Source organism: Carassius carassius, chromosome 25 (assembly GCF_963082965.1).
Source record: "Carassius carassius chromosome 25, fCarCar2.1, whole genome shotgun sequence".
Taxonomy (NCBI): Eukaryota; Metazoa; Chordata; class Actinopteri; order Cypriniformes; family Cyprinidae; genus Carassius; species Carassius carassius.
Genome location: NC_081779.1, coordinates 18,002,253 through 18,015,896, shown reverse-complemented (window position 1 = coordinate 18,015,896; position 13,644 = coordinate 18,002,253). Strand labels below are relative to the sequence as shown.

At 38.5% G+C, this 13,644-nt stretch overlaps 1 protein-coding gene across 18 annotated transcripts in view; it reads right to left on the bottom strand.

Annotated features, from left to right (window-relative positions):
• Window positions 1–30: 30 nt before the first annotated feature.
• macf1a (microtubule actin crosslinking factor 1a) overlaps window positions 31–13,644 on the bottom strand; it is a 165,749-nt gene continuing 152,135 nt past the window's right edge. For 9 of the 18 annotated variants that reach the window (XM_059509717.1, XM_059509727.1, XM_059509718.1 and 6 more), the window contains 11 exons: window positions 13,170–13,324; window positions 12,872–13,034; window positions 12,621–12,775; window positions 12,447–12,521; window positions 11,757–11,774; window positions 10,593–10,710; window positions 10,132–10,194; window positions 6,614–6,813; window positions 3,610–3,723; window positions 3,081–3,186; window positions 31–1,570 (listed from right to left, as the gene is read on the bottom strand). In XM_059509717.1, coding sequence (XP_059365700.1) covers window positions 1,344–1,570; window positions 3,081–3,186; window positions 3,610–3,723; window positions 6,614–6,813; window positions 10,132–10,194; window positions 10,593–10,710; window positions 11,757–11,774; window positions 12,447–12,521; window positions 12,621–12,775; window positions 12,872–13,034; window positions 13,170–13,324 — 1,394 coding nt within the window. In that variant the 3' untranslated portion in view covers window positions 31–1,343. The remainder of the gene's footprint in view (window positions 1,571–3,080; window positions 3,187–3,609; window positions 3,724–6,613; window positions 6,814–10,131; window positions 10,195–10,592; window positions 10,711–11,756; window positions 11,775–12,446; window positions 12,522–12,620; window positions 12,776–12,871; window positions 13,035–13,169; window positions 13,325–13,644) is intronic. The other 9 variants (XM_059509724.1, XM_059509722.1, XM_059509725.1 and 6 more) reach the window with 4 other exon arrangements.

Sequence of the window (13,644 nt, the reverse complement as noted above, 5' to 3'; positions counted from 1 at the left end):
CACGTCACTCAACAACACACAACCAGACAGTTTTACTGCAAGCATTGTTTTAATACAAAAGAAAACCAAAATGATTTATAATCATAACTTCTTTACTTTTACACAATTGCACTGCTGTTTCTCTCAGTCATGTCAAAAGAGTAACACAATCAAAAGGTGGATCCTTTCACAGCCCTCACCTCCCTCCAAATGACACAATAAATAAATAAAAATCACCTTTCTTCAGGTATTCATATACTTCAGCTTGTCAGAGACAAGATTCAAAGCGCTGTTTTTAACGGGGGCTACGTGAGCCGCCCCCATCATTCATTATTTAGGGTGCTTCCGTCACGAAAGAACAACAAGGAAGCCACTGATGACGGCATCTAAAGTGTGTAGTCACCGGCAAAAAGGCCACCACTGGAATCAGTAAGCTTCCTGGTCAGTTATAACATCAGAAACGATCAGTCCGAGAAATTCATTACGTCAGGAGCAGATGTACAAAAACAAAACCAAGAGCGATTCCTGTTGTGTTAATACTAGTCATTCTTAAGAGTTGATATAACTCGTTTGCAATCACAAATAAATACAGCTCTTTATTCTAAAAAAGAAACAAAATGACAGGATTATTAATTAACCATGAAACAAACATTCACAATTGTAATCATCGTTGCATCCTGTGGAAAAGCTCTGTAACATGATGTCTTTAACAAAAGGACACAACTAGACTGCGTGGACACACAGCGGAGAAGACGGTCGGTGCGAGCGCGTGAAACCCATGTGCTGTGCGCTATAGGAGTCTTCACGCCGTGGAAAGGCTAGAGATATGTATCCTCCTCCACTTCCTCTCTGTATTACTGCAATAATTTACCATGACAGGAACAACCACACATTCATACACACATACATACGAACAAGAGTCCAAAAAGTCCCAAGTGTCCAGGAGGAAAACGTCTCTGATTTTAATTGATTTCCTCTTGTTTGCGGTGGCACAGACACCCAGGTGAGACTGGTCTGCATACCAGTGAAAAGGGCGAGTTTGTCCAACCAAAGTGACAACCATGCATGAGGTTTAGAGAGTGACGGGCGGCAGCAAATTCATAGTGAAGAATAGTGGCAACCCTTGCTGCAGAAGTGACGTCTCTCCTGAGTGTCTGTGTAGATATGTCTGCTCACACATTCAAGAAAACGAAATGTCAGTCAAATTAAGGACATGATGTAGAACACAAATAAGGCAGCATTATGGTAGGTATTGATCTGGGTTGTGTAGCAGTGTTAGAGATGTCTCGTCTGAGAGAGGAAGGTGTTGGTGATCTCCTCCTGCTGGTTCAGAGTCAGTCACATAGACTCATAAGTCGGCGACTTCATTTCTTGGCCACTGGTGTTTTGGGGCTGGGGGTCTTCTTGGAGATGGTGGGTATTTTGGAGGGTTTGGCCCCGGACCGGCGAGGGGTGTCTGAGGTGTCGGAGCAAGCAGAGCGTGTCTCCATGAGCTCAGACGTGTCTGAAGCATCGCTGCCCCTTCGGCTGCTGGCACGACTCCCCGCTCGACTGGCTGGGCCGCTCGTCGAGGACGGAGTGCGTTTGGTGTCTGATGAAAGAAGAGGATTCAAGTTTAAGGGTACAGTAATACGGTAAATCAAGATGCATTACAAATAAAATGCAAAGCCAGATAGAAACAACACCACAATCTAAAATTTAATAATGGGAGTAAAAATATTTTTTTAAATAGCAACACTAATACTGTAACCCATCACCTGATCAGTAATTGGCTAGTTTATCCAAGATGTGAAATACAATGTTTTGTGCACTGTGCTTTTTTTTCTTTCTGATATAGTGACTTAAAAGCCACTGTTCTTCACCGTATTTTGACGAACAAATTTTGGTGTTTTCTAGTTTCATTCATTTAGAGTTTAGTGTTAATTATCTGTTACATTATTTTGTTAAACTAGACAAAAAACAATACCAAAGTATGCCAATAGACTAATATATTCATAATAGTGTGCTGCAGGAATGAGGGCTAAAACCAGGACACATCCGGTTCCATGGACCCAGAGTCAATGTGTTTTCTGAATGGGGTTTTGGTTAAATAAGGTCTGTGGTTAACAAAGCCGAAGATATTTATTCTACCACATAAAACACATCAGTAAAACTCCCTTTGTGTTGTTAACAAGTGGCTAAATGGGACTACAGAGATTGTTGTGGACATGAACAGGAAAACTCTTCTACTCACTAGTCCATTTTCACTATCATTCTCTTGCAAACTATTATAACACAAACTTTCCAACTTGTAGATCTTTAAGACTGAAAGAGTGGTGATGATGAGCTCATGTCACCGTGTTCAAGTTCATTTATAACCTACCTTCAGCTTTTTACTTCAGCCGATTGAATTTATGATTCAAAATTAATATAAGTTATTTGTGAAGATTATCTTGAACATGTAAAAATCACAAACGTATTGGCTGCAGCACTAAAATACACTGCCCTCTTAAATGGCTTCGGCATAGTACTTTCTGTTATTAGCTTGGAGAGTAGCTAACTATGTTTGTACCTTCAGTTACACCTACATTCAAGTTTATTTGTATAGAACTTTTCACAATACGGTTTCAAAGCTGCTTAACAGAAAATGCTTGTTACACTTTCAGTGTACTTTGTGATGTTATAGTTTTACTGTAGCTTTCCCAACACTGGAGATTACCGTATTTTTTGGACTAAAAGTCGCACCTGAGTATAAGTTGCATCAGTCCAAAAAAAGTCCATGATGAGGAAAAAAACATATATAAGTCGCACTGTATTATAAGTCGCATTTATTTAGAACCAAGAACCAAGAGAAAACATTACCGTCTCCAGCTGCGAGAGGGCGCTCTATGTCTTCAGTGTAGACTACAGGAGCACAGAGCAGCATTAGAGTGCCATCTCGTGGCTGGAGAAGGTAATGTTTTCTCTTGGTTCATGTCAAATTAATTTTGATAAATAAGTCGCACCTGACTATAAGTCGCGGGACCAGCCAAACTATGAAAAAAAGTGCGACTTATAGTACCGGAAAATATGGTAGATAAATTTCCATCAGTTCAGTCTCAGTCAGACTCAGGGTTTCGTACCGGTGCGTCCAGGTTTAGCAGCGGCTGGTGTTCCACCGTTCTCACCAGTTAAGGAGCCACGGCTGGAATGGAAAGTTGGTCTTTTCAGCTTAGATGTGGAGCCTCCCTTTAAAAGCAAAGAGACAAAGTTTATTACAAAAGCCCCGATTTTTCCTGTGTAGCTACGGATAATAAAACTAACAGATAAATCTGGTAAAATTGAGCTTAAAGTGACTGGAATTTGTTTTCTGGAAACATCCAGCTACTTTTGGTTACGTTCTACCAGACTCTCTCTACCAAGACCTGGATGATAAAAAACTGTATAATAATTTCTTGATGAACATGAAATGAACTGTGAAACTGTTTCTCAATCTGCCTGCTCTCACACTGGAGACTAAGCTGCGTAAGGTCACAGTCTACACTCAACATATAAGAGTCACAGAGTTTACGGACCCATCTACCTCAGGTCCTTCCCAATTGTTGAGATCAGGCTACACTTAAAGCTTTTACTGTTAGTGTGCTAGGGCACTGGGAGGGGGCAGTGTGTTACCTCATGCCCAGGGGTCTGGCTGTGCTCTGGGCAGGACTGGCACTTGGTTGGTGTTGGAGTTTTACTGTGTGCCAGCCAGGGCTTGGCATAGCCACGAGATTGGGATTGGGAGGACTGGGAAACGCGGTAGCAAATAGGACGAGGAAAAGCCAAGTAGCAAAAAAGCAGTGGGAAGAAGCCAGGATAATTGGAAAAAAAAGAGTAATGTGGAGGGAGGCAATGCAGCATGGCAGAGAATAGTGTTTTTTTTGTAGGTAGGTGGAGATGAGAACAAACAGTCAGGAAGGGTGGAGGGAGGGAGGCACATTTTCCAAGCAAGGGAGGGGAGAGGGACAAAAAGACAAAGAACAAATAAAAATCACAGATGACAATATGATTTTGACATGCAGAGACAGTAGTGATCATGTCCTGATCCCAAAACAAAAATATAAACAGAGACGGAAACCATCAACCAAAAAGGAGACACCACACTGCTGAGTTCAAAACATCAAGGATTAGTGACAGATTGATATGTCTGCCTTAAAAAATATTTATAACACGCGCACGCACGCACGCACGCACGCACGCACGCACACACACACACACACAAAACCATTGAAACGTTTGAAAGATTTTTCTTTATGTTTTTAAAAGAAGTCTACTTTGCTCACTAAGGCCACATTTATTTGATGAAATTGCACTAAAAACAGTAATATCATGAAATATTATTACAATTTGAGATAACTTTTCTGTTTGAATATGTTGTAAAATGTAATTTAATCATGTGATAGCAAAGCTGACTTTTCAGCAGCCATTCTCATATGCCGATTTGGTGCTCAAGAAATATTTCTTATTTTGTAATATAAATAGCAGTGCATAATATTTTTGAGAAAACTGCATTTTTACCCCAGTACTTTTTCTACTCAAAATTTCAAAAGAACAGCATTTACTTGAAACATAAATCTTTTGTAACATTCTAAATGCCTGCACTGGCTCTTTCAATCAATTTAATGCAACCTTGCTTCAAAAAATTAAAAAGGTAATTATTTACTGGTGTGTATTGAAAAAATCCCAAAAGGTTGGCACTATATTAAACCAGTATAACTAACTTTGTTCATATTAATATAGGGCCTAATGAATTAAAAGTTTCTGGAAACATTTTCTTAAATACATCTTTTTAGTGTTTAAACTGGGCACGCAAATTCGCTAGCCCATCGCCCTGGGGCTACTGTGTTTTCCAGTCAGACACCCAAAACGTATCACCGCCCTGCTCCGCATTCAAAGTGTGCACAGAGAGCCCCGTTTCAAACAATGCACATACACAGAAATTATTCCTCTTTTGTGTATCCTTGCTTCTGAATGAACACATACACACAAAATTATCACAAAAGAAATGTCTCTGTAAGAATTCTTGTAAACACAGTCAGTTATGTCTTAAGTGAATGTAAATAGTGGAGAAGGAAATCAAATTTGCATCATTATATTGGATCCGTGCATTCGGTCTTAAAGGGGCAGCAGCTTTCAAATACCTGCTGTTCCATTAGTGCCACCTGCTGTCAGAGAGTGGCATTTGTATATCATTCACAAAGCTAACGATCAGACCATTCTTTTTTTGCTGCAAATTTTGAAATTATACAACCTAAATAACATGTTTTTAGCATCATTTTTGGATAGAAATTCAAATGCAGTGGTTGCCTCTGATTTTAAATAGAGCACAGTCAAGGCCTTTGTTTATATGAAAATCTTTTTTTAGTTGTATTTATTTATTTATTTTTTCGATTTGGGATTCGTTTTAAAATTTCAAGTTAGTTTTATTATTTAATATTTCAATTTCACAAAGAAATATGCAGCATTTTGTCTGAGAAATAAAAGGACACCTTTTCATTTATAATTTGTCTTAAATCCCATTTTGTAAAATATATATATATATATATATATATATATATATATAATATTTTAAGAAAATCGTATCTTGTAATCTGTATCATGAATTGTATCGCATCATAAGTTTAGTGAATCATTACGTCCCTATATGCAATAGTTTTTGCTGATCATGCTGATTCCTCCACAGTAAAGTTTAGCCAATGTCTTTTTTTATGCATGCTAGTTAAATTCATTTTGGGCTACCAAAACCTGAAGAATGCCTGCCTGATGGGCTACCAGGGATTTAGACATTTTGCGAGCCCTATTAAACTTCAGATGACAACATAAAATAAAAGCAATCACACATATTCAAATACTCATGAAACACACAGATGTAAATAAAGACCACGAAGAACACTCAGATATGAAGTGTAATGTTGTGTTATTTGAAAAAGGACATTAATTACCAATGCCTTTACAAGCGATCCTACAGTTGTGCTGAACTGTAAAGAGTCTGCAAGATCTTTCTCATTATAATTGGATTTTGTCTCCTATTTTGATACATGCACATATCTGTTATGCATCAGCATCTTCAAGGCAGTAGTAATTTTAGGATTTAATTTCTTGTTTTTGTAAAATGCTAAACATCATTACCGATTCTGCAAATGCTGTCTATACAAATGCTTGTAAACAAGCACAACTGTATATCTAGATCAACTGTGATTGAATGTTCACTACAGTTCAAATGTTTTGCGTCAGTAACATTTTTTTATGTTTTAAAAAATTTTTTTTTTTTTTTTGTAAGTCTCTGATGCTCGACAAGTCTGTTTATTTGACCAAAAATACACTAAAAACAATAATATTTTTCAGTTTAAAATGACTGTTTTCTGGTTGAATATAATTCAAAATATAATCTGTGATGGCAAAGCTAAATCTTTTGAAAGTATTTAATGTTATTTTTTATCAATTAATTGCATCCTTGCTGAATAAATGTGTCGTCTTTCAAAAAAAAAAATATATATATATATTGTATATAAATCTTACTGACCCCAAACCTTTGAACGGTAATGTATGATACTGCAATTAAACTGTGTGAGACTGATGCAACCTTCATGTTTCATGTGTGTCATATCCTAATTGAGTGTAATATGGTGTCTCTCACCCTTGAGGAGGCCGTGGGCGTTGCAGGTGCGGAGGGTAGAGAGGCGCAGCTGTGGGCACTGTGTGATGCAGATGAAGATGAACGGGTGGGTGAAGCCGTGCGTGACGAAGGTTTGGATCGCCGCCCCCGGGACCGGAAGGCCGACAGACCCTCTGGAAGAATGAACTTTTCTCGAAGCTCCAGGTTGGTACGTCCACGAGCTGCAGAAGATAAAAGGAGGAGAAATTAAATCAGCTGCAAGGGCGTAAGGGACTATGATTAGGCAGAGAGTGGAGAGAGTCAGCACTTCTTCCGGCCCACTGCTTTGACTCAGTGCAGACAGAGGGATTGGTATACCCACTTTAAAAGCGGTCAGTGTGCTCGGTGGACACGATGCAGGGGGTTAACAGTTTAGTGAGTCAGAGCAAGCATCTTCAAAAAACAAACAAAAAAAGCACAACTTCCCTCAGCCCACGACATAAAAGAGTGCACACGCATAAAAAGTGTCGACAGACACCTGAGAGTCATGCCTGATAATGCTTTTAGCAAACACTGAAAACCAACGCAAGCCTCCACGGAGCATTCCCAATAAAAGATACCCAACGCAGCAGCCCTTGCACAACACACAGATCAGAGCAGCCAGCTGTGTGTGTGTGTGTGTGTGTGTGTGTGTGTGTGTGTGTGTGTGTGTGTGTGTGTGTGTGTGTGTGTGTGTGTGTGAGAGAGAGAGAGAGAGAGAGAGAGAGAGAGAGAGAGAGAGAGAGAGAGAGAGAGAGAGAGAGAGAGAGAGAGAGAGAGAGAGAGAGAGAGAGAGAGAGAGAGAGAGAGAGAGAGGGCTGTGCACAATGGCAGCAGTAGCTTTGGTCAGAAGTTCTCGGTTATGTCCTCAAGACATCAGTGTTGGAGAGTATCTAACTAAAAGCACAGACAATTCAGTTACATTTTTCAGTAGTGTTACAAAAGGAGATAGCATGTAGCATTACATTTGAGCAAAGTGCAACAATCAAACACCTCTCCCTTATACTGGGATTTTAGGTTATAGTTTAGATAAATAATTGAATAGTATTCTATGCCTACTGTTTTTTAGCAATACATTGAATCAAATGCTGCTGTTCATCAATGTTTTTAACAAAGTTATATAAGTAAACTATTGCATATTTTTCATTAATTGAAAAGAGCTAAAATAAGCTAAAGTTGAAGTACTAAAACTACAGATAAAAATATATGTTATGAAAATAGACTCAAAATGATAAATAGATGCACGCAAAAATATCAATGTACTGCATCAATTTTATACACGTATTTTACGAACCACAAACAAATGCCTTTCAATTTGATTCGGGATTAAATGATTGTGCAGCGATTGGTACATATACAGACATGTTTGCAAAATAAAAATGTTCTGTTCTGCATTAATATATCATAAATTGCTTGTGCAAAAAGGAATCCATGCATATGTGGATCGGGGTGACACGCGTGCATTAATTGACATCTAGTTTGAGTCAATCTTGTTCAGTTCATTTGGATTTTAAAACTTTATTTTTGCAGTTTTCATGATTTATGCAATTTATGCTTATTCAGCAATTTATGATATATTAATGCAGAACAGAACATTTTTATTTTGCAAACATGTCTGTATATGTACAAATCGCTGCACAATCATTTAATCCCGAATCAAATTGAAAGGCATTTGTTTGTGGTTCGTAAAATACGTGTATAAAATTGATGCAGTACATTGATATTTTTGCGTGCATCTATTAATCATTTTGAGTCTACTTTCATCCCATAAAAATAAAGCTAAAGAAATGTCAAAAGCACATTACCAAATGACGAAAATATAAAAGAAAAAGAAAAAAAAGCTATTTAAAGCAAATACATAAAAAAACTTTAATAGTGTAACAATAACACTAAAATGACACTGGTTTAAAATTATTATTTATTCATTAAGCCAATTTTCCTGAAGTTTAGCAGGTGTCCTAACCACAGATGTAGTTCATCAAATTGATCGAAAACCTGATGCACTAATATTTGACCACTACAAAGTGTTCTGTCTTCTTTTGTCTTAATCCAGAACAATGATTCAACTGATGCATTATCCAAGTAAAGTTTTTGTGAAAAGTGCAACAATCAAACACCACTCCCTTATACTGGGATTTTAGGTTATAGTTTAGATAAATAATTAATAAATTACTATCTTTCTTAAAATAAAATAAAATCCACTTGATTTGACATTGTCATAAACTATCTGTGGTCAGTCACTTACATAGTTTGTGTCCTTAGCTACTGTTTTGGTATTAGTGTGTAGTGTGGCGAATTAAAATTTCAAAAAGTGTGATTTTACTGTACTTCAACTACTTTAAATTATAAGTAGCTTTTAGCTTGGCAAGCTACAGTTTCAAAGTAGATTCCCCAACACAACATGACACTCACTTTTCCATCAAACTCAGTCAGACCAGGGCAGTTGATAACTGCTGCACCATATAATTTTCTCTCCACAAACCTGGTGGGGCCTGTAATTCATTTCTCCATGTGTAATTGCTCTTTATGACTTGCTTCAAACAATATTAGAAACCCCAAGCCTGGCCACACCCTGGGTCCTGGATGCTTTTACACTCGCAATATTCATCCAGGACACACATGAAAAGGACTCGAGTCCAGGCCTGGCCAAGCCTGGTCTGAATGGTTAGCATGATGCTAGCTGACACATAGACCTCACACACTCACACACCCCACATATGCTAAAAGACACAGCATTGATGGGATGGACCCAAAGCTGGACAAAAAGGTTTAGAGGCTCAGAATGGAATAGACAGACAGATGCTGCCAAACAGGAAAAGAGTTAAGAGGTGAGAAAGGAGAGAAGATGAGGTACCTCTGCAGCAGAAATAGCCAGGAGTGACCGTCACTGAGAGACACAAGAGACAACATGAAAACACGCATTCACACAATCCCACAGAAAGAGTCACATACGCACACTCACGCTGTGTTTAAATGGATGGTTCACTTAAAAATGAAAAAAATCGTTTACTCACCTTCAATTTGTTCCAAACATGTATTAATGAGAAATTTAGCAAATGGCATTAACCTCAAATTGATTTGTGTCTAACGTTACTGTTGTTAAATCTACCATTCCTCATTTACTTGCATTGTATAGAAGAGCAGCTTAAACGTTCTTCAAAATATCTTCTTTTATGTTGTGCAAAAGTTGTTTGGGTGAACTTTTCCATTAAGATTTCTTGCTTGGCAACAAAAAGGAAAAAACGGTCTACAAACACCATTTTTGGAATATAAATTATATGCATTAAGGATCTCAAATCAAAATGCAGGAAGTTATGTAAACACGACTGAGCCAGAATTCTCAATGCGCAATTGATTCATTATGAGCTCCAGGCGTGAGGGCGGGGGCCCATTAGATCAGTGTCAGCCAGCAAAGCACAGCAAAGCAACAAAGAACCAAACGAGGTGTGAGTGAAACAGAGGGAAACCAAACGAGTGTAAAAGAAGAATATCCGAACTAGAAGGAGAGAGAAAAACCCAACCTATGTGAGATGATATGGAGCTGCTGGAGGCAGAACGGAGGATTTTAAGTCCTGGATGTTGCACTGGGGAGAGATAAAGAGAGATAGGGGAAGGGGCAGAGAAAGAGAGAGACCTAAGGAACATGCACCATGCACTACAATTGTACAAAACAAAAAAGGAGGGTGCCAGGGAGAAAGAGAAAGAAAGAAAGGGCCAAATGTGTAGGCCATGCACATAAAAACAACCACAGTGGGAAAGAGGTCAGGAAGTAATAGGAAGTGATGGAAGATGAGATGAGAGTGAACTCAGATTGTACTGAAAAGATGAGAACACTCAAACAAAAATACATAAGTGAAAGGTGATGAGATAAATGATAAAAGTTTTGAGTGGAAATATGAATAATGCTGTGACAACAACTTGTCTGTCAGTGTTGAGCACTTCCTGGAATCAATTTCATGTCCCTAAAGAGCAAGTGACTTACCTCGACAAGGGTCGTTCTTCACCAGGAATTCATCCAGCGCCATCCACCCTCCTCCAACTCGAACCATGACGGTACTGCGCAGGATTCGTACAAGACGCAGCTGCTGTGAGTCTCCGAACTGAAGAAAGGCAGAGGAAAGAAGAGGAAGAGTGAAGAGGAAAGAACGTGGATAGACAGAGAGATAAAGGATTATCATTTCATAATGTCTTTTAAAAGTAGCTAGTCCACCCAAAAATTCTGCTCATGTTGTTCCAGACTGCTCATTTTTAGTGTGAATTTTATTTTTTATATATATATACGATTTGCATAGAAGTTCCTCAAAATCTTTCCATTTATGTTCCACAGAAGAAAAAACAAAAACAATGCAGTTTGGAATAACATGAGGTTTAGCAAATAATCTGAAATACAAATGGGTGAACTATTCTTTTAAGATCATATTCAAATTAGTTATATTAATTATATTATGAAGTACTAGGCAAATCAAAGGGGAAAATTTTTAAAAAAAAATCACATGCAGGGAACCACGTTTTTTAAATTCCACATGATTAATGTTAAAGCTTGCCCAGCTCAAATCCCATCTCTACAATAAACACCACACCACAGCAATTCTCTAGAATTTTTCTCTGAATGTTTGTCCTTTTTTTACTTCAAAGAATTGCTTTGGTTGAAGGTTTATTTTCTCTAAGTCAAGAAATCAGCCACTGGATAGTTTTCCTCCACCAAAAGCCAAAAAGTCATAACAGAAAGCCCTGTAAATCCAAAACATTTTTTGATCATGATAAATCATTTTCAACAGAAAACAAGCACATCCCAACCACAACACATAAGCTGAACCTTTGAAAATCAAATCTGCCTCTGCATTTGGAAGGCATATATAAATGCATTTAATATTTTGGCAATAGTACTGCATTTTTGGTCTCCCAGACAGGAAATGCCCACTGAGAAAGCAGGAAGGCACTAAAGAAATCCCCATTTCAGACAGCAGCCAAGAATGTGGGCTGTCCACAGGGAATTCTTAGCTAGTCCATGCAGAAACTGTCCTGTGTACTGATTTAGATCTGGCAGTCTGAAAAACCCCAGAATAAAAGACCAGCTTCTGCAGTGGGAACTGTGCAAAGGCAACAGATTTCACAGAACATGCCACCAACACACTGTTTAATTTACCTGATTCCCAAGGAAGAACTACAAAAAGTCCGGTGCACATGGAGGAGGAATAAACAAGAGGAAAGAAAAAAAAGAGTGAAATAACAGATACAGACATAAACACATTAACCTTTTATTTCAGTATAGTGATTAATTTCCTTTTAACTATTCCTAAAGATGGCATGGAAATGCCCACGGGGAGCATGGGGATTTGTTGCTATGAGCAGGGTAGAGTGCTTGTGAATGGCTGCTTGAAAACAAACACAATGAGGCCACCACAGAAGGTCGAGTAGTAAAAAGATAAATAGAGACATACAAACATCAGGATGTGGAGTTAGCATCGTGGATATGTAGCCTGTGCAATGCAGTAAGTTAGTAAACGGTCTTGTCAAAGATCATTAACCAGTGGATAATAATGCTGAGGTATGATCTTGACTGCAGCAGCCAGACTGATGGGTGTGAAGTGTTATGGTGGTATTGCGTACACACACAAAACTGCCATGGCACCTTAATTCCAAAATGACCAAGTCATACTGATGATGATGGTTAGAGTCGTAATATTACAATGGCAAGCTTAGGAATGATCTGAATGAGCAGGTGTGGTGATAAAGCAGCTCATTTATATACCTTTATTAATGTCATATTAAATGCATTCAAACTTTTAGACTTGAATTCTCGCTTGATTATTACTATTGGGCTCCAGATTCTCACCCTGTACTTGTTCTCTCCAATCTGTTCCACTTGAAACCTCTTGGCACACTTGCACTGGGCCACTTGTCTGGTCACCTGGGATACAAAAAATTTGGATTTAATTCAGCTTAAAACCACCAAAAGTACATTATCATGCCAAACCCACAAAATTAGAGTTCTTGTCATTGTTCATACCTCATCCTCGATCTTATCAGCGTCTGTTGTGGGTCTGTAAGCATCTTTGTTAGGGTGCAAAGCAGCCACAAATTCATAGTAGTCGATGTAACCATCACAATCACGGTCAAAGATATCAGCAACAGCAGTCATCTCCAGCCTGCTGGTAGGGAACTCTGAAAAAGAAAAAGAAAAAAAAGAATCATAGTTAAACTGGCATTTAAAACAGGTACATGAAAACTTAGATTACTGGCAAGTCCAAGAGGCCGTACTTGATGCCAAGATCCCGTCGATAAACTCTTGGCGAGTGATCTTTCCATCCTGGTCCTTGTCGATGCGTCTGAAGAAGTCCATGACTCGAGACTTCTTGTGGTTCATCCAGCGCATGTATTTCTTCCTCCACACATCAAAGTCAAAGTTGGCAAACTCTTTAAGCTGTGGGTGAAGAAAGGCCACGAGTTAACACTTCTACTGCTCAGATTTCATCATTTTAAATCACTTATTTTACTACCATTTCACAAAGAGTAAAAAAGTACAGCGATAATAATAAGGTAGTAACAGATGCAATACCTCCTCTAGTCTGTCGAGAGCATCGTTCAGCTTGCGTTGGCGATCGAGGGCGAGCAGCCAGACTTGTTGCCAGTGGGAGCAGAGCTGGGTGAGGCGAGGGTTACCACCAGTTACCTGTACTGAGTGCTGTTGTTGCTGCTGCTGCTGGTGTTTTCCTGCAAGGAGGGCACAGAAAAATATGTTCAGAGTAGCATACTACTGTACTTAGTGAACTCTGAGGTATATCAGTATGCATACTATGCACAGCATACACGTTTATTGTACATATGGAATACCTTAGTGACTGCATACACCAAAGCATTGTATATGACTTGACCTTAAATTTCTATTTTTCGAAATTGTATCCTTTATAATTGCTCAATCTCTTTCACATACTATTTTAAAACATAATAGGCAGTATACAGTATACACTGCACAGTATAAAGCAGTGAGCACATTTATTTAAGATCAAATCTACACTTCTGCTCAAAAGTTG